This window comes from Furipterus horrens, unplaced genomic scaffold (assembly GCF_987537825.1).
Source record: "Furipterus horrens unplaced genomic scaffold, mFurHor1.1.pri manual_scaffold_2, whole genome shotgun sequence".
Lineage (NCBI taxonomy): Eukaryota > Metazoa > Chordata > Mammalia > Chiroptera > Furipteridae > Furipterus > Furipterus horrens.
The window spans coordinates 215,368,646-215,388,730 of record NW_028327172.1 but is presented as its reverse complement, the minus strand read 5'-3'; the positions used below and the strand labels follow the sequence as shown (position 1 = coordinate 215,388,730).

At 55.7% G+C, this 20,085-nt stretch overlaps 1 protein-coding gene across 1 annotated transcript; it reads right to left on the bottom strand.

Moving 5' to 3' along the window:
* Positions 1-5,111: 5,111 nt before the first annotated feature.
* On the bottom strand, positions 5,112-7,431 carry S100P (S100 calcium binding protein P). The gene is made up of 2 exons (XM_090267101.1): positions 7,192-7,431; positions 5,112-5,396 (listed from the first exon to the last, which is right to left on the bottom strand). Exons 1-2 carry the CDS (start codon positions 7,327-7,329, stop codon positions 5,250-5,252), a joined length of 285 nt encoding a protein of 94 aa, XP_090123227.1. The 5' UTR covers positions 7,330-7,431; the 3' UTR covers positions 5,112-5,249.
* Between the last annotated feature and the right edge of the window lie 12,654 nt (positions 7,432-20,085).

Sequence of the window (20,085 nt, the reverse complement as noted above, 5' to 3'; positions counted from 1 at the left end):
GCAGACCCCCTTTCCAGTAGCATTTCTATGTCAGAAAGCAAGGACATGTTCAGAAAACGTGGAGGATATGTCAAAAGGATACAGAGGCCAGCTTAAAGGAGCACCCACTGGCAAATCCGGGACAATGTGATCATCAGAACGAAAAGGGTAGTAACAATTACAGCCCCCCAAATAATACGGGAGGGAGACTCTGAGTTCATGCAACTGTGAATATCTGAATAAGTGCTTAAGGAACAGAATAGTTTCGAAGTGCCTCACTACAAAGCGCTTATTAGTTACAAGGGTGAAAATGATAACTAGACAGTGGAGAAGCGTTTGGGCCAGTGGGAGCCCGTTCAAGCTGGCTTCTGTGTCCTTCCCATACACACTGGTCGTGCTTTCAACGTGCCCGCCTTTCCGTCAGAACAAGATGTCTAGATATGGCAAGTCGTCTCCTGGCCGGCTCTGGAACTGGCTGTTTCTCTCAAATACCGTCCTAATCTAGTGATCAAAGTGACCGCAGGCAGCTGCAGGACAGGCTGAAACCATGTGCCATCTGATAAGATACAATGAGAATGTGATCACTTCTGTGACATCTTCGCCAAAGATCCGTGACTCAGACCCAGTGGCGAGGCAACACCCGGCAAACTCAAAGGGAAAAAGTCAGCCTGGAATCTTCAAGGCGTCGAGTCCCAGGGCGGCTGAGGGAGGAGAATGGGTCACTGGGACTAGCAGTCAGGGGCCAGGGAGGCTGTGGCGTGGGAGAGGGTGCCCAGGACTGTGGCAAGGCAGGAGGTTCCGAAGGCCACGCGAGTGATGAGGTGGGAGGGGGTGTGTGGAGAGCAGGACCGATAAAACGGTGTTGGTCTGATCCAGACAGCATCAAGCATATAAACCAAAATGGGGTCACTCATGCCAACCCAGCTGGCTGCCAGTCATCCATGACACTTGGATTCAAGAGGAAAGCTACCTGAAAACTCACTCTAGGCACACCTGGCAAGGGGACACACCTAAGATATCTATGTCTGGCCAGGAGATACAGCTAAACTGTCTGCCCATGTGATCAGAACGGCCACGTCTGTAGAGCAGGACCTCCCATAGGTTCCTGGACAAACTCCAAACTTGGCGTCAGGGACGCCAAGACATATCGAAAAGACCCAGAAGGGGGGCGTACCCCACTTTCTAGGTATAACTGAGGCAGGTTCCAGGCCACTGCTGAGACAGCCGAGCCCCCCACACCAGAACGCTGCTCCATGCCACGCTGACCTCCCTTGGCACCAGCCACCAGAGGCTCTGTCCTGCTGGACTGAGGACTTGGCCTGCCCTGCTGCCCACCTGGCTCTGGAGATCCTGCCTTGAAAGACGCTGAAAACTCCTCTGCCCACCGTGCTCTCTCCCGGACCTGCAGGCTGAGACTCTGGGACTTGAGTTCGTTGTCCCCCCTTGATGGCTGTGTGTGTGTTACAGTTCTCTTGGACTGTTAAAGTGTGAGAAGGATATTAATGCAGGTTGATGTTCTAATCTGAGTGAACCTGCATCAATAAAAGCTGAGTGAAGAGTACAGTTACTGTGTGTGACTCTTGTCTGCTCCTCGGTGCCGGGCGCTCAGTGCTCAGTGGGTGACGTACAGGAAAGACTAGGTCACGAACAGATGCCCTGACAGAGGGTGGTGTAGCCCGACAACCAGCGCTTCAGGGCTTGCAGGAGGGAGAGGGAGAATCGCCTAGACACGCCCAGGAACCCGATGGAAGCACGCGGGACGTCGGAGGACAGCGTGTGGGAGAAGTGGGTGCTGTTTTCATGACAGACAAGGAGCCTCATGGGTGGAGGGCAGGCCAGGGGCAGGTCTGGGGTGTGCAGGGGGTCGGGGCGCAGGGCTGTTGCTGAACAGGGAAGGAGCAACTTCATGGTCAGCTGTGGAGGCGAGCAGCTCTCTAGGCTCCCTCCTGCTACACCGAGGGGACCCAGGGGACCAGCCTGGGGGACTGAATCCTGAGTTTGGGCTGGGCCTCGCCGAAAGGGCCCGTGACCAGCTGTGCTCAGCCGAGGGCCCGTCAGCCAGGCCACAGCGGTCCTGGCACCCACCGGCACGCGGGCACTTGACCTGCGGAAGGTGAGCATGCACAGTCCTCACCTCGGGACACAGCTTAGCCCAGAACCAAGTCCCAGCAAGTCACCAGCAGAGGGCGCTGGGGCAGCTGAAGGGCCTGCTGCTTCTGCTGGAAGCAGGGTAGCAGAGACACGCAGGATAGTGGAGACACGTGACCTGGATTTATTGTTTTGTTTTTAAAGTCTGGAAGCAACTCAAGTGTCCATCAATGGATGAATGGATAACATACAAAGGACTATTATTCTTCCTGAAAAAGGAGGGACATTGTGACACCGGCTACCACGTGGATGAACCTGGAGGACACACGGTAAGTGACACGGGCCAGTTCCAATAAGACAGACACAGTGTGACTCACTGATATGAGGGCCCTAGTGGAGTCAAATCACGGAGAAAACAGAAGTGCTGGCCAGGCACCTGCCGGGGCCTGATTAGTGGGTCCACAGTTTCAGTTTTATAAGATGGAAGAGTTCTAGAGTTCGGTTGTACAAGGTGAATACAACTGTACATTTAGAAATGGTTAAGGCAGAACTTTAAAAAAAGATTTTATTTATTTGTTTTTAGAGAGAGCGGAAGGGAGGGAGAAAGAGAGGGAGAGAAACACCGATGTGTGGTTGCCTCTCGCACGCCCCCAACTGGGGACCTGGCCCACAACCCAGGCATGTGACCTGACGGGGAATTAAACTGGCAACCCTTGGTTCCAGGTCAGTGCTTAACCCACTGAGCCACACCAGCCGGGGCGTGATAGAACATTTTATATTGTGTATTTTTACCACAATAAAAAGTTCCTCTCTGACCTACAGTCCCAGGTTAAAAATGGAATTCATTTTGGGGCAATTATCTGAGCTTAATATAAGATATACGCACCAAAATATTAACTAGCATACTTTTAAATAAACAAAAAGTAAGACCTATGTCTTCAGTCATGAGCAAAGGAGGGCGCCCTCATTCCAGGGGATCCCGTGCGGTCATTAAACAGTGCTGGCTGGACATGGCTTCTGCTTCACGAGGGCCTGGACCCCAGGTGCCCCCCGCAAGCTGTGGACTCCAGAGAGGTGACTGCGGACCTCACCCACGAGGAGCAGGCGCTCTGCATCCTGCTCAGGGCCCCGGAACAGAGATGGGCTGACAGAGAACCGAGGGAGGCTGTTCTCTGGGGACAGGAATCTGTTCTCCCAACCAGACGTTATCTCTCAGGTGGAGGCCAGGGAGGAGCCGCCAGGAGATGAAAAGAATCTCCGGCATCCCCGGCATCGGCGCAGCCCTGGGAACTGCTGTGCCAGAAAGAGGACCTGCTGCAAAGCCTGGCACTTGGGTCGAGACTGTCCTGTGGGTGAGAGCACAAAGGCGGTCAAAGACGGGCCCTCTTGTCCTTCCGAGTTGAGGCTGGGACTTGTGAGGACGAGTCCCAGAAGCCCACGGGCACTGGGAGCGGCATGTGGCCGCTCTCCTGCTCTAGCGGTCTGGGCTCTTAGGTGGGAAGCCTGGGACGCCCCCGCCCCCCAGGTGGTGGTGATTCACTGGGTCTTAGCCAGGAGGTGAAGCAACGGGTGATGATGATTCAGAAAAGACTCCTCTCCTTTAAGGTGCTGAGTAGTTCAGGGTTGCGGAGACCTGGAGAGTCAAGGGCAGGACTCTGTAGCCGGAAACTTCTCCTCCGACCGTGCTGCAAAGCCACGAGTTTCTCCAGCCCCCACCCCCCCATCACTCGTCCCACTCCAAGTCTGGGGGTCCCAGGTCAGGTGCCCACTCCCCGGCCCTAAGCAAGACCTGGGGCGAGGGCTCTGGTGTCAGCAGCAGCTTCTGTAAGCTCGCTCACAGGATGGTGACTCATTTGTGAAGGAACAAGAAAAAAGAAAAAATGATTTCCGTTCTGGTCCACGCTTTCAGCTCCCCCATGTCACATTAACTCAGCTTTTCACACTTTACTTAAACGTGTGTCTGCTCTTGTCTAACATAATGCAGCCCTCCCTTGTACAAAAGCACAAGCCATCCCTTCCCCTCCAAGAGACAAAGCAAAGCCTCTATCAGTGCCACGGCCAAGTTCAGGATCTCTCAGCCATGCCCACTCCTGCTCCAGTGATACTGGCTCTGTCTAAGGCAGGTCCGGTTGCTGACCTAACACCCAACTTTGGTTGTCCTTAAAGACAGTGTTGTAAACAGAGCCTTGGAGACGTGACCAGTCGCTCACTGGCGGTGATTCTAATCCTCACTTACAATTCATTTATTCTAAGTCTGTTACTGTGTTTTACGGCCTCCATGGCGAAAAAGAAAGACACACGTTTGGAGATGGGAGGGTCGAGGGGTCAGGGTCTGATGGACGGCTACGTCGCTGACTGAAGGGATACATGCCCCACTGTCCTCCCTGGGGTCCGGCTGATCTGTGTTTAATAAACATAAGCAGGGACCATGCCTCCCCCGCTGGGCTGGCACACGTGGGCACTCAGGAAATGGCCTGAGAATGGATTCTACCGTAAGAAACACGAAATGACTCCCAAACCAGTAGCAACATTAGTAACGAAGGGCAAATGTAATTAGAGGGTCTTAAGGGGCATCCTGAAGGGGGAAGACAGTCATCACAAAGGGAAAATGGGAGAAGGGAGTTGACAGCATTAGCATATTCACAAATCACAATAGGGGCATTTAGATGGCCTTAGAGTGTAACTCCGGAGTAGCCAGTCATGGAGAAACGGGAGGAGAGGGGAGGGGGGGCTAATCACATTAGGGAGGGGGAGCTAACCGCATTACTATAAAACCAGTTTTCTTCATCTACTTGGTGCGCACATTCTCGTGGCTGTGAGGGTGCGCCCGGCTCTGCAGACCCGTGAATAAAGGCCTCGCTTTACTGCTCAAGTCCTGTGTCCCGGTTTTTATTGTGAGCGTTTCTCACACTACCAGCTGACCAGTGTCCTTCCTTCTCCTGTCCCCACCGGTCAAGTGAGGAGGAAGACGGGACACATCAGTGAGTTCTTTGGTGTATGTGGTACTGAGGCTTTAACGAAATAATCAGTTTCTGAGACCAGGATCATTTCACAAACATTTTATTCATCAGACCGCCATCAGCTCGCTCAGCCCAGATAAGTAATTGTTGCCAAGAGCTTTCTGGAAGTCAGGGGCCGGCTCCCTGTGCCCCCTCCGGGAGCCCGGGTCTGCAGGGCATCAGTTAGAGTCCCTTCTGCTGGAAGAACGTGTGACAGGCAGACGTGATGGCAGCCACAAACACTATGAACTCGTTGAAGTCCACGGTGGCGTCTCCATTGGCGTCCAGGTCCTTGAGCAGCTTGTCCACGACCTCCTTGTCCTTTCCACTCTAGAGGAGACAGGGAGCCAGGGTAAGCAAGGGGGGTGTCCGCGCGGTGCCTGGGCTGCAGCCATGCACAGCTGCTGGGCCGAGGAAGGAAAGCGAGTCTGGGCCAGAACCAGCTGCGCGCAGCAGACCCGCGGGGCCTGGAAGGAAGCCTCGGGCTCTGGGAAGCGGGGACCTGCCCTGAAGCGGATGAGGGGACGGTCTTTGGGTTTGCACAACGCGCTCCCCCAAGACGGCGCCCAGGAACTGCGCTCACTGCCCGCTGTCGTTGCGCTCCGACAGCTCCGCGGGCGCCGCCCGGCAGGTGTGGCTCAGGCCCCGGGGCGGCGGCGCGAGAGGCAACGGAAGGGACCCGCCTGAGTCACCGGGGAGAAGCGGGAAGCTGGCGTTCAGACAAGGCCTGGAGGGACCGAGGCCCTGCCCTCCCCGGCTTGGGCCCGAGGCCCCAGGCTTTTTTCCCCGAGGACAGGGCGGGGGCCTCTGAGCGCCTGCTCTCGGGGCGGGGCCGGGCGAGAGCGCAGACCCCGGGAGGGGCCAGGACCACCGCGCGCAGAGCCCAGCAGCAGGCGCAGGGGCGCCGGATCCGCAAGTTCTGCAGCCCCCAAGTCGTGGTGTGGCCGCAGGGCAGACACTCGGCGACCTTCCAGAGCAAGCGTCCAGCGGGGTGTAGCCCGACGGCCACCCAGTGGTCTACGAAGCTCCGGCTGTGCCTCGGGGAGGCGGCCGCAGTGGACAGCGCCTTTGCCAGGTTGCCCCGGGGGCCTGTCCCCCAGGTCTGAGAATCCCTGGCTCAGCTGCGGGTTCGCAAAATGCGCTCGCGGGGGGGCCCCCTGCACGGGGCGGGGTGTTCAGTGAGCACCCAAGTTGTAGAATGCATGCCACGATATTCAGTTCAAAAAGAAACGAAATTGCATATAAATTAGAAATTCGCTGACATCACCTTGCACGTGGAAAGAGGCTGTGTGTGTGTGCGCGCGCGTGCAGGGGGGATTTCTTCCCTCCACGTTTTTGTATTTTTACATTTCCTACCGAACACTTATAATAGAGGAAAGCAAGGGAACTTCAGTTATAAAAATATACCTTTTTTGCATTCACATCTAGAGAGAAAGAAACCTGATGTCCTGAAGAGCTGGCGTCTTTAAGAGATACTAAAGCTCAACATTTCAGGCTTCTGTTGTTAAGAGTCATATCAGCACAGACCTTCGGGGGCAGGTAGGCAGAGTTGGGTAAAGGTGGAGGGGGAAGTGGGAAAAGAGGGGGGCAGACCCTCTGTTTCAGCCCCCTGGAGGGCAGCCCCCAATCCACCTCCCCCACCTCCCATGAGGATCCCAGAACGACAGCTCTGGACAGGATGGGCCCTTCCCCGTTTGATTCCCATCAGTCTCCCTGACACCAGGACATGGGGACCTGGGAAGAGGGGAGGAGGGCCGTAAGCGGCCAGTGGACAGGGATGTTTGTGGCCAGCAGCCTTGGAGAGGGGCAGGTGTGAGGGACCAGCAAACCGTCTCAGAAATGGCCCTGGATTCGAACCCTGTGCCCCTGTTCCCACCCCCCACCACTCAGGTCCCTTCTCACTCCCAGCCAGGGGTGCCCAGAACAAGAAGCATCCTGGTCACAAGTCAGTTGGTGTTCCAGCTCTTGCAAGGACCCCCCTGGCCATGGCCGCTTCCTGCTCAGAAGCCCCGGAGGCCCCAGGCCCCAGGCCGGCAGACCGGGTCCTCAGTGGCTGCCGCGGCGCCCCCGTGCAGCAGTCGGGCCGGGACAGCGTCTGCCCCCGCCCCGGGGCCCCGCGCCTCACCTGCAGGAAGCCCGGCAGCTCCTTCTCCAGGAGCACCTTCAGCTCGCCCTTGCTCAGGCTCTGCTTGTTGCCGTCCCCGCCCGCGTACCGGGCAAAGACCTCGATGATCATGGCCATGGCTGCCTCCAGCTGTGACATGGTGCTGCAGCGGCTCTCGGCCCTCCCGCGGCTGGTGTGGCTGAGAAAACGGCCCTCGGGTTTTCTCCAGGTGCTTTATAAGGCCCGGTTTCCTGTTGACATAGAGGGTGGGACGGCAGGGCTGGACGCTCAGCAAACCCTGCCCCCCGCCGGCGCGCATTACTCAGCTCCAGAAAAATGCATCCTCGTAACTTCCTGGCGCCCTGGTCCCGACCCTCCCCCAGCCCAGACCCAGGCAGCACCCCACCCCCGTGTTACTGTGCTTCCCTGGGTTTTGGGGTCGGCACTGACTTACAATGGTGACCCCCACCCTGGGGCACAAGTGGGGTCTCTGGGGCAAGTGGGAGTGCTTGCCGAGGAATGAGGAAGCGGGCCTGTGCTCTGGCCCCTGTCCACATGGCTGTCAGATGGGCCGGGCGCTCAGCGGGCAGACAGGGAAAAAGTCCGCCTTAATGGACGTGGGACGAGTACAGCTATGCTCCGGCGCTCGCCCACTTTCCCTAGCACCCGTGAGTCATGCAGTGGACCAGCGCCCCCTCAGCTCGCTCTGCAGACCCTGCGGTTACGGGGTCAGACAAGGAGAAGGCTCAGGCTGGGTCAGGAGTGCCACAGCAGTTCACAAGGCGCCCCAAAGGAACCTGACAAGCTCGGGGGGCCTGCCTGGCAGCCTTACACACTCAGAGGCCAAGTAACCAACCACGCGGGAGGGTCTGAAATGAAAACTTCCTAAGTAAAAGCAGGTCCCGGCAGGTAGTCACGGCCCTAGGCTGGGATCTTCCGTGACAAAGTCAGGCTTCACCTTGATGGAGCCTGTCGACCGTCTTTTTCATCTATGGTAACATGGCTTTGGCATGTCCGGTCACTCCCCTTTTTCCAAACCCCTGGGGCACAACCACCACCAGCCCCGCAGACCCCCTCGCGGGCGCCGTTCCTGGGTTAGTTGCTGGCTGTTACCTGCCCTGTGCCCACCTGTGTAAAAGCAGGACGTGCCTGTCATTTTACCTTTAATCCAATCCCAGAGGCACCCGGCTTTGCTTTCTCCTGCCTCCCTGATCTGCTGCCGATGGATGTCCTGTAACCCGTTACTCCTCTTGTGACTGTCAGTTATGAACTGCGGGGCAGGACTGCCACATTTCTGGAGTGTTTTCTCAATCCGTTGAGGTTTTGCTTTCTGGCAATTGTCATCGGTTTGGCTCAGATAAACTCATAAAAGTTCTTACAGGCTCAGCTGTTCCTTACAGTGACGAGAAGACAAGGAGAGGGCTCCCTGGGGCCTCTGCGTGGGCCGGGAGCACTGGGAGTGTGGGGTCTGTGTCATGTTTGGGCCCCTCCCTCTGGGTGCCTCCTTCTCCCCAGTGGGGGGCACAGAAGTGGAGGCGTTTGTCACAGAGAAAGCCTGCAGGGCCGCCACTGCCCACCATGGAGGCAGGGGAAAGGCCTGGGTAGAACTTGGGGGGCAGGGAGTGGGGAGGAAAAACCAGGGCACATACATGCTGCTGAGCACCAGCCTGCCACTTCGCAGGAGCCGCTGGGGTGGCCGTGGTCCATGGCTGGTGCTTTCTGGGACATGTCACCGTCTTCCAGTTTCCTGCCTCGGGGTGGCCCCACTGGGGGTCATTTGGGAAGAGGCAAGGACCAGCTCCACTCATTCCTCTTAGGGTGAGATCCCAGGGCCTGAGTCCCGGGGCTGTAGCCTCCCAGCCAGGAGGGTGGAGCCTCCCAAAGGAATCCATCAGCCCTGAAGCCCTCAGCCCAGCAGAAGGGGAGAGCTGGCCTCAGGGGTCCGTTTAAAGTCCAGCCTTGCAGGTCCGCCAGCCCGCTGGTGTAAGCGGCCAGCACAGGGTGGCCGAGTTTCCGAGTATGGAAGAAAAGGGGTCACTTATTAACCCGACACGCTCAGGGAGGCCAGTCCCAAGGGGGAGCTGCAGAGGGAAAGAGAACATGGCAGCAGTATAGGGGCGTCTCTGTCCCAGACGAACCAGTCTGGCTCGGACCCAATCAGAAACCACTTACCCGCAGGAGCTTAACCACCGCTACTGCACTTCACCATGTACACGAGCAGAAATTAGGGTCCTGAGAGAGATGATTTCACGGCGTGAACTACGGGAAACCTTCTCCTAACTGGGGCTCACAAGGTACAGAGCAAATGTTCTATCTGTCCAAAACATGGCCCAGGAAACTCTTCTCACAGGTCCAAGGGACAGTCCCCTTTTCCTCTGGCTCCAGATATGGTCATTGGGTTTTATCCAATTGCTACCATCTCAAGAATACAAAACAAAGTGTATTCATTTTGATTTTGTACGAGCTGACGTGTTCCCTTGTAGGAGAGCGGCAGCTTTAATGGTGTGTAAATTATGTTAAAAATTAAGTACCAATGTGGGAAGTTGCCTCTAAGTCCGTGACTGAGGGACTCCATTACTAGACCAATGATGCGACCCGTTCGTGGTGTCTGGCCCATTCTAGAGCGTTTTCTTTACGCCTGTCACCCCCAGTTCTCTGGACAGATAGGACATACAAACGGTACAATGAAAACTCAAGGAGGTACATTTTCAGAAGTTTCACCTCCCTCGGCCGAAGGGTCTCCTTAAGCGCCCCTCGGCCTCAGATCTCTGGTAAACACGGCCTCTCTCCATATGAAATAGTCACCAGTCACCCTGTGGATCTACATGGAGGGGCAGATGAATCAACTTTTCTGAAAGGCGACGTTCTGCATTATTGTTGAGGGCTCATTAACCAGCTTAGAGGGACTAATAAATTAACAACACTTCACAGTGCACTCCTGGGAGAGGAAGACTTCAAAGACCAGGACTTACAACCAGAGGATTTCTGTCCATTGGAAAAGACTCTCCAGCATGGTTGGAAGGGAGCTTATCAGGGGCCTAACTGCTGATGAATGTGGGCCCCTGTCTCAGGCACTGGCCTCCATCTACAGCGGAGATCAAGGACGTTGCAAGGACGAGAAGCCACCGACCAGGAAGGCAGACAGCTATCCCAAGACGCCAGCAGGGCCTGTGTGCTCACAAATTGCTGCTGCTATTGATCATACATAAAATGATTTTTATATTATTATTATCCTCCTTATGGCTTCCTAATGAAAACAGTATCTATCTGTCTCTCCAGAGCCCCTCCCTTATTAGGTATGAAAAATTTAACATGGGCACCTGCTAATCTGCCCCACCTACTAGACAATGATGTTCTAATTATTAGTTATGATAACAAAGGTAACACTTTGTTGGCCATACATTGGTCTTCTCCTATTATCAATATAAGCTTTGGTACATTTTTTTCTGGATATATCTGATGGGAGGCTCAAATGTTGGGACATTTTAGTTTCAGAAAATGGCTGATAAGCTTAGTAATCAATGTGTGTAAAAAGCTCTTGTTTCAGGACCTGGAGATCTGACCTACCACGACTCCAGGAGACCAGAAGTGGCTCCGCCTTGTGCCTCAGGAGGACTGTGAGCCATCAAGACCGTATCTGAGCCTTTGTGCTCCAGGGTGACCACCGCCCAGGACACCAGGACCAGCTTTTATCCAATTAACTTTTTCCCTGAATTCCAAACCCCTTACCTACAGTTTTCTTCTTATAAAAAGGGCCCATTTATACTGGAATTTAAGACGATCTGTTAGGATACAAACCCGCTGTCTTCTCAGAGCGCCGATCATCTGAATAAAGGGCCATAAAGGTTCAGTCCCTGCCTCCGCTCATTGGGCCTGGCAGGTGACAGGCAGCACGAACACCGGCTTTTCCAGTTTCATGTCTATTATAAAGGACCCATCTTAGGCAGACACCTCCCGGAACGCCTCCCTCGCAACCCCCTGGTAGGATTATATGCAGGTCCTGTGAGGGCGGTGCCCAGAAGAAGGGAGGAGGCGGGTAGACCAGTTCAAAGCCTTTACTGGGGGATGTTCCGGCAGACTGCAGCCCCAAGGGGAGGGACAGAGCGACTTTTAAGGGCGTGGGGCAGACCCGCAGGGGGATGGGGCTCCCTGCTGGTCGGCTCCACAGTCCAGGGTATAGGTGTTTATGAAAGAACGATGTCCCCTGACTTGGGAGGGCTGTCAGGAGACATGGTCCCTGTTTCTGGGAAATGATTAAGGGGAAGGGGGAGGGGCGGTGGGGGTGTGACTAGTGTAACGGGAAACCTTGTGACCCAGCGAACAGCGGCCGGTCATGCAAGCCCTCTTTGTTGCGGCAGCACAGTGGTGGCTCAGGCCACCGGTCCTGGGGACGCGGTGACCTGGGCTGCAGGTGCTGGGGCAGGCAGCGTGGGCCCTCTGGCCCCCCCAGGCCCGGCCTGGATGAGCGCTGCGCAGCTACAGGAAGGGATGAGGCACGGCTAAGAAACACCCCTGACGTGGCGGGACAGGCTCGCCGCGGCCTGCCCTCTGTCACCGCGCCCCTTGTCCTCTGACTCACCAGCCGTGCTCTGGCGGCTGGACGCCTGCGGGACAAGAAACAAAACCCAATGGGCCCCCATTTCAAAAGTGGTGACGTTACCCGTGCAGGGCTTTCGGTTGGCCGGGGTGCTTGCTCCCCGCACACTCTTCCTTGTCTACTATCAGGTGTTTTCTGTTCCCGATCGTGTCACGGGTCTAATACTGTCACTCCTGGTCCTCATATGTCGCTGTCATATCAGATGCAGAGAAACCAAGGACAAGCAGCAGAAAGACTCGGGTCATGGTAGCTCCAAAATGAGAAATGACCAGAATGTCTTTTAACAAGGACACATAGAGCTGCCTCCCATTCACCTGCTTTTTTCTGAACGCTAATAACAATGTGACCTTGAATGCCATCGAAGGCTCGGGTCTTGCCCATTCCCAGCGGTCCGCCCTGCCCAGCAAGCCGGACGCTGACTCTGGGGCTTCCTAGGCACGAGCCTTCCTAACACCGAGGGACTGTGTTACCCGACCACAGTGTCGGTCACCAGTGCCTCCCTTGGATTGACTTGCAACCAGAAGGGAGACGTGTGGAAGGAAAGGGGCCACGTGTTGACCTGGCAAGCTCAGAGGAGGCCTGTGTGGCAGCCTTGCAAACTCAGAAACCTGAGGGAGCCACAAGGCATGTTCTGAAGAAATTGAAACAGTAACTAGAAGCCGGTCAGGCTGACTCATGGTGGGTAGTCATGTTCTAGGCCGGGAGGTATTTTTCCCTAACAAAGGTCAGTCTTTACCTTAACTGACCCTATTTGTTGTCTTTTTGTGGCTATAATAACACACCTGTGGGATATCAACTTCCCTTTTCCCACCCTCTTTCGACACAAGCTAAGACCACAGTTCCCCTCATTTTATGGTTCTCACGTTAATTGTTGACTTCACTATCCTTTACCCGCCTGTGTAAAAGAAGTAACTGTCTATCACTTCACCTCCTATTCAATCCTAGAGGACCACCCCCCCCCAATTTGCTTTCTCCCGCCTCCCTAATCTATGACCAGTGGACTTCATGTAGCCCTCTCACGCCTCCTCCTTCGACTGTCAGGTACAAAGTAAAGTGCTAACCTGCCGTTCTCCAGGGCATTTCTCAGGCCATGGAGACTTCGCTTCCCGGCCATCGTCGGCAGTTTGGTTCAAATAAACTCATCAAAGCTTCTCCGCAACAAGGGGCTATACTGAGACCTTCGTGTCAGAGGCGCCGTTAGAGGAAAAGCGACCCTGCCCAAAGGAAGGCTACTCAAGACTGTTACCGCAGGGTCATAACAACCTAGAGAGGGTGGAGAGAGGCCAGGCTCAGCCACAAAGGGACAGGGGCAGCTGGGCCTTCACAGCCAGGGGGACGAAGGGAGGGGGCAGCCGGTGGAAAGTGACGAAGAGGAGATGTCATGGGTTGGGGATTCTCGCTAAAGGCAGGCCAAGGACGTACACATCAGGGGTGCTGTTACAGAGTGGGGCCCCCAAAGTCCCCACAGCCCACAGTCTGGGGGTGGGGAAGGAGATAATACAGCTTTTAAGGAACTTTGCATATCTGTGGCTGGCAGCTAGTCTCTTAGTTATGCGGACAGTTGTGGCCGCCGCCTGGTGGCAGGGAGATGGAGGGACTTTGACCACAGAGAGGTGGCATAGAGCTCAGGGGGCCTGCGTGAGATTTCTGCGGACGGTCGAGACAGGTCACCACACCCACTCCTCACAGGATGCAGTTAAGATTTAAACGAAAGGCGGCAGCCATTTGTTCAGGGCACTGAGCCACGTGGTTTGAATGGCTGCAGAGGGGCCCCACCAGCCTGCCGCCGGGTCTGGTGTGTCGGAGAGAGGGCCCTGGCGCAGCAGCTTTGCAGTCTGTAGTGGGAGAGCAGGGCTCCGAGCGGAAGGGCCCCCTGCCCTCCCCAGGCTGGAACACTGTAAATAAAGGCCTGGTCTCCTCGGCACTGACTGTTGGGTCTTGCACCAAGGCGCCCCGTGACCAGCCCTCTTTTGCTCTGTAACGGTGTGGGTTGGACGAGCTTGGTCAGATACCGAGCTGTCGGGGAGCCGGCTGGGCTAGGCAGGCTGGAGAGCTGATGGAGAGAGTCCATCAGACCCAGAGGACAGCTCCCGGAGCCTCTGCGGGCAGACATGGGACAGGAGAGGGTGGGCCTGGGGCTGCCTCCACGGGGCAGCTGCCTTATCCGGACCTGGTGTGGCCGGGAGCGGCCCGCGCGTGCCCGGGGGCTGAGAGAGGGCTCCGTGGGGCCTGCGGATGGCCAGGGGCCGGGCCAGGCCAGGGCCTGCGCGGTCTGACCACCCCTCCCCCGGCCTACCCGCCCCCCCCCCCCCCCGCTTCTTTGCTAAAGAAGAGGATGCTTTGTTCTGAAATTTTAGTTATGAATGTGTGTTTTTCCCAGTTCTGTTTCCTAACTTGTTGCAAAAGTCAAAGCAGACCCGCTCAAAGGCCTGTCTTGGTGGAGACCTTTGTAGGGATTTTTAAAACGTGGTTATGTTACAGTGGACTGAGCAGCAGAGGGGAAACAAAGGCAGGACCCTCGCCATTGCCACCTAACACCAAACGTCCCCCCCCGCTGACTCGGCAGCCCCCGGCCGGTCTGACCGTTGCCAGGCGGGCGCTCTGACAGCACAGGAAACACCGTGCTGATGCGGGAGGAGGGCGGCCCTGCAAAGTCTATGTGTCCTCTCCGCTCTCTGGGAAGGAAAGCCTCTGAAACGGGGCTTCCATCCCAGGGCCGGAAAGGCGGGAGAGGGTGCCCAGCGCCCACAGAAGAAGCCCGTAAAACAGCTTAGGTTAACCGCCTGCCTCTGGTCACGGTCTGTTCTGCAGAGAGTCCCTAATGCTCACAGAAAGAGCCCGTAAATAACTGTGAGTAACCGCCCCAACTTCAATTAACTGCTCCCTTCCCGTACGTGGTCTACACCAGGATGAACAGATGGCGTCTGCAGCAGGATGAGGGCTTGGGCTAACAGACCCCCACACATCCCTAAGTCTGGGTAGTCACGTTCCCCCGGGAAAACGGGCCCCCCCTTTACCTGTCAATCAGTACGTAACTCCCCCACCCCATCCCGCCTACTGTGTACGTCCTCAGAACAAGGGACTCCCTCTCATGGCTCTCATGGTGCTCTTGGCCTCTGGCCGCAGGGCCCCGGCCCCCCGAGGGTGAGCTCCCCACCCCGGCCCTTGCCCACCCCGGCCCTGCGCCCCCCCCGCCCCCCCCGCGCCCCTCCCCCCCCACTAAGAAACTCTGCGCGCACGCTGGCAGGCTCGCTGATCTGCCGTCCTTTCTGCGCCGGCGAGGAGAGCCAGCGTTTCTCCGACAACAGTTAGAAGGTCACTGGAGAGTGAACACGAGCAGGACAGAGTGCCAGCTCATGTCCCCTGCCAGCAGACAGTCTCCCTGTGGGCAGAGGATTACTGTCCCACACCAGGTCTTCACTGGACTAAAAATGTAACAGAAATTGCATTTGTCCGGCTTCTTCCCAAAAGGAGACTGGGGGTTGCATCCTGCAGAAAAACCCTTTCTGTCCCTGACCAGGTAGGGGTCATTTTCCTTCCCGCCCTCCAGGCGTGGGCACCCCGTGGTCACTGGTTTCCGCCCAGGTCTCCTTTGCAGATTTGTGGGTTCCTGGGGGAGCCGGTCATCTTCGGGGACCCAGGCCCCAGGGAGCTGGGACGGTTGTCCCCTGCTGGCTCCGCGCATGTTCTGGACAGGCTGGTACAGGCAAGGGGAGCCCTCTGCCCTCAGCACCTGAGCCCCCCAATCTCCTCCCCACGTTCGCCGCTCTGACGGTCAGTTCTGCATGTTCAGGGAAATGCAGAAGGCAGACACTTTGGCCCTCAACAGGGCCACACACCTGAGCGGAGCCTCGAGCTTGCCCCTGGTGCCCTGCCCTCTGCACTCTGTCTGGCTGACTCAGACCCCTGGGAGCCAGGCTCCGCCCAGGCCCAGTGGCAGGAGAGGTCAGGTGAACAGGAATGACCACTTTCTCCCACATTAAGCAGGTGACAGGGAGACACAAAGGAGCCAGGCAAGCACCCTGAGGCCCTGCCCAGGAGGTGAAAGGGGCCCAGGGTGACGCCCTGCCTCTGGGGGGGTGGGGGACGGGCAGGTGGGAACTGTCTCCCGCTGGTCTGAGTCTGCGGTGGGATCCAGAAGTTCTGGGACAGCCGCCATGTGCGCGGGAACAGCTAACCTCCAGGGTCTGCGTCAGGCGGGATGTCTGAGAAGGGGACCCCAGTGCTCTGCAGCTCAGCTGAGGGCCCCTTGTGTGCGGCCCCCGGTCAGCACAGGCCCCACACCACGCTGGGGCCGCAAGTCCATGGGAGCTGCCAGGTCGATGCTCTGGGCTCTGGGACAGTGATGAGAAAGACTCCGATCCTGACCCCAGGGGGTCCCCGGCCAGAGTGGGAGAGCAAGGGAGAGGTGGCTGAAGGAGGGGAGAAGCAGAGGGCAAGGAGCGCCTGGCCACAAACGGCCCCTAAAGACGAAGCCGAGTTTGGAGAGGGAGGAGGGCTGGGAGGGGGGCACACTCTGGGGGAGTGGGAGGCTGGGGTGGGCTGGAGAGGGGGTGCACCGACCTCGGCAGTTCCCTCTCCTGTAGGCTGGACCTCCGAGCACTGGCTGCACAGCCAGGCTCCTGGGTGGCTTTAACTGCCTGCCCTGCCTGGGTCCCACCCGCCCAGAGCTGCCCATTTCCTTGGACTGGGTTGGCCCAAAGCTTGCCAGGGGCCCCTGCCATGCCGCCAGCTAGGAGGGATATGACCAGCCAGATGGAGGCCCCCTGGGCTGGCTGCTGGAGGGAGAGAGGGAGGCTGGAGTTGGGAGGCTGCAGAGAGAGGAGCCCCCCCAGCCACGCCCGGTTTGGGGGTCCTGCAGCTACCTGCCCAAAGGACACCTGAGAGCTGGTAGAGGCCTGGGAAGGGAGTAGGGAGGAGAAGGCAGAGGAGGGGCCTCACTGTCTGTGTGACCTTCACGCCTGGCAGAAGGGGAAACCGAGGCTCAGGGCAGGGACGACATGTCGGCTCTTCTCTGCTCTCCCCGCCCACACACAACCAGTGTCAAACCAGCTTTGTCCCTGATCACTTCTAAGCTGAATACTTGGGTGAGGGAGGGGGTGGAGAGGGGCCAGAAACTGCGTTTCTCAGGAACGGGCTGAATGTCAGGGATCACAGACCACAAAGCCGTGAGGGCGGGGCTTCACCTTGCCCTGGGCACGCAGCTCCTGGGGGAGGCGGCAGGGAGACCCAGACCCCGGGGTGGCTGTTTGCAAACCTTCCTCCAGCGGCAAAGCTAACCCAGCCTCCCCGCCCCCCAGCCTGGGGCGCTGGCTGGCAGTCCTTGGAGCTCCGTGGCAGTGCATCTGCCGCACTCACTTCCTCCCTCTGTCATCACACGGCCTTCTTCCCTCCGTGTCTGCCCCCTCGCAGGACACCAGCCTCATTGGATTAAGGGCTCACTCTGCTCCAGCCGTGACCTTATCGTCACTTACTCCAAGTGCAATGACCCTACTTTCTAACAAGATCCTGTTCTGAGGTTCTGGGAAGGACCTGGCTTTTGGGGGACATATTTCAACACCGGACATTGGCACAGGGCGTGGTTAGGGAACCCCGTTGCCTGACCGTGAACGCCCAGACATGGTCCAAAGCCTTCTGCTGACTTTGATTGCTGCTCCTGTCTTTTATTTGCTCTGTGACCCTGGGACAAGTTCTGCTCTCACCTGGGATCAGTCTTCGAGGACATGATGATAATGCTGTTCCCCATTCGGAGCACTAAAAGGCGGGGAGAAGGCAGTGGAGGTGTCCAGCCATGGAGGTGTTGGGGCCCCCGCACTCAGCACTCACTGCCATGCCTCTCCCTTCTCTTCCCTCCAAGCGCCCCAGCTGCCTCCTCTGCACCAGGGGCTCCAAGGCACAGCTGGGTCTGCACATTGAGCAGCAAGCAGATGGCACCACCGCAGGGTCATGCCAGAGGCTGATGGGAGCCCGGGGGACGGCTAACCCCACCGGCGGGGTCAGGAAGGCTTCTGGGGAGGTGGTGCTTAAGACAAGGTGACGAGACAGGGGGGCTCGCTTGCTCAGCCCAGTGGCCTTCCGTGTGGTCCCCTGGCCAGCGGCATCAGCACGCTCTGACTTAGAAACCCTGGTCCTGGCTGGTGTGGCTCAGTGGATTGAGCACTGAACTATGAACCAAAAGGTTCCGGTTCGATTCCCCATCAGGGCACAGGCCTGGGTTGTGGGCCAGGTCCCAGACTGCGGGTGCGTGAGAGGCAGCCTAGTGATGTTTCTGTTGCGCATCGGTTTCTCTCCTTCTCCTTCTCTCTCCCGTCCCCTCTCTCTGAAAATAAATAGCTAAAACCTAAAATAAGTTAATCAGTAAATAAAATAAAGAAGCCCCGAGGCAGGGTCCCAGCTGCAAGAGAGGCTGGGGCTTGGCGCTGGACAACCTCCCGGGGGATTCCCACACCGCTCCCGAGTGAGGGCCACTATCTTGACAAAGGGAGAATTTCACAACTTTTGTTTCTCTTTGGTCTTAACTCTGCCACATTCCAAAGGAGGACTGCGTCCCTTTAGCTGGAAAACAGAAGCCAAGCCCATGGCACTTGTCAAGCTGGATTCCTGAAATTCTTCTCGCTGCTTTGCACCTGGGTCACCAGGCTAGGAAATAAACTTATCTGTCCTTCAATTTTTGTGTTGAGTCATGCCTTTTTTTTTTTTAATTTGAATTAAGTTTAATTTCCATTTTAAACAGAAGATATTCTGGAATAACTTAAATTAAAAAAATAAAGACATAAAATTGTAAGTCAGGTTTCAAAAATAATTCAGTGCCTGAGGTTCAAAATACACAATGAAAGTCTGCAAGCTTTTATTCAATCCATCGTTCAATTTGCTACCTCATTTCTCTACTAAAATTTTACAACGATGTATATTTGATTTATTTTAGGAATATCCCTCAGCTATACACTAAGTTATTCATTCTAAAACGGATCCATTCGAGTGTAGGTTTCACTAATTAACTTGTGCATAAAAATTAAAAGAAAACTAAGTAAAATCAATCAGTTGGTATAAGAGTTTATACGGCTTTAGTAATCAGCTTCAAAATACTCCGCTGCCTGGCTGAGTAGCTCCGTCGGTTGGAGCGTCATCCTGGTGCACCAGGGTGTCAGACCCCTGCTTGGGGCAGTGCCAGAGGTTAATGAACAAGTGGATGGGTGCAGCAGTGAATCGATGTGTCTGTTTCTCTCTCTCAAATCAATAAGTTAAAAAAAATATTTGATTGAACTCGGTTTCCAGAACTAATGACCTCCTCTTCAGCTATTGCTACACAGAGCTGTAGCCAGTGTGGGATGTAAAGGTCTCTTATTTACCTTAAAAAATTTTTTTTTTAAATTTATTTTGGTTATTAGAGTTATATAGGTTTCAGGTGTTCAATTCTATGTCATCTGTATGTTGTATTTATGCCCCTTGCCCTCCCCCACTGCTCCTCTGTCTGGTAAGCACCATGTTGCTGTGTATGAGCATTTGGGGTGTGTGTGCGTGTGTGTGCGTGCATGTGCGCGCGCGTGTGGTTTGCTTAATCCCTTCACCTTTTTGACCTAGCCCTGCAATCCCCCTCCCCTCTGACAGCTGTCAGTCTGTCCTCTATGCATCTGTTCCTATTTTGTTAATTAATTTACGTTGTTCATTAGATTCCACATATAAGTGAGATGATATGGTATTTGTCTTTCTCTGACTGGCTTATTTCACTGAGCATAATAACTTCTAGGTCCATCCACGCTGCTGCAAAGGTAAGATTTCCTTTTTTACAGCCAAGTAGTACTCCACTGTGCAGATGTACCCCAGCTTTTCTATCCGCTTGTCCACTGATGGGCACTGGGGCTGCTTCCAGATCTTGGCAATTGTAAATAAGCCTGCAATGAACATAGGGGTGCATATAGTCTTTTGAATTAGTGTTTTGGGTTTCTTCAGCTATATTCCCAGAAGTGGAGTCACTGGGTCAAAAGGCAGTTCCATGTTTAATTTTTTTAAATTTTTTTGAGGAACCTCCATACTGCTTCCCACAGCGACTGCCTAGTCTGTATTCCCACCAGCAGTGCGCGAGGGTTCCTTTTCTCCACGTCCTCGTGAACATTTATTGTTTGACTTATTGATGGTAGCCATTCTGATCTATGTGAAGTGTGTTTACTTATTTTTTTAAGATTCTTTTATTTTTTTAAGATTCTTTTATTTTTAGAGAGAGGGAGAAACATCCATGGCGAGAGGAACATTGATTGGTTGCCTCTCACACACCACAACCCAGGCCTGCACCTTGACTGGCCATCAAACCAGCGACCTGT

What these genes read in the sequence shown, in the direction of transcription:
- S100P (XM_090267101.1), bottom strand. Translation starts at nt 7,329, where the DNA reads ATGTCACAGCTGGAGGCAGCCATGGCCATGATCATCGAGGTCTTTGCC. An exon ending in AGCTGCCGGGCTTCCTGCAG is followed by an intron (nt 5,397 to 7,191) that starts GTGAGGCGCGGG and finishes TGTCTCCTCTAG; the next exon opens with AGTGGAAAGGACAAGGAGGT.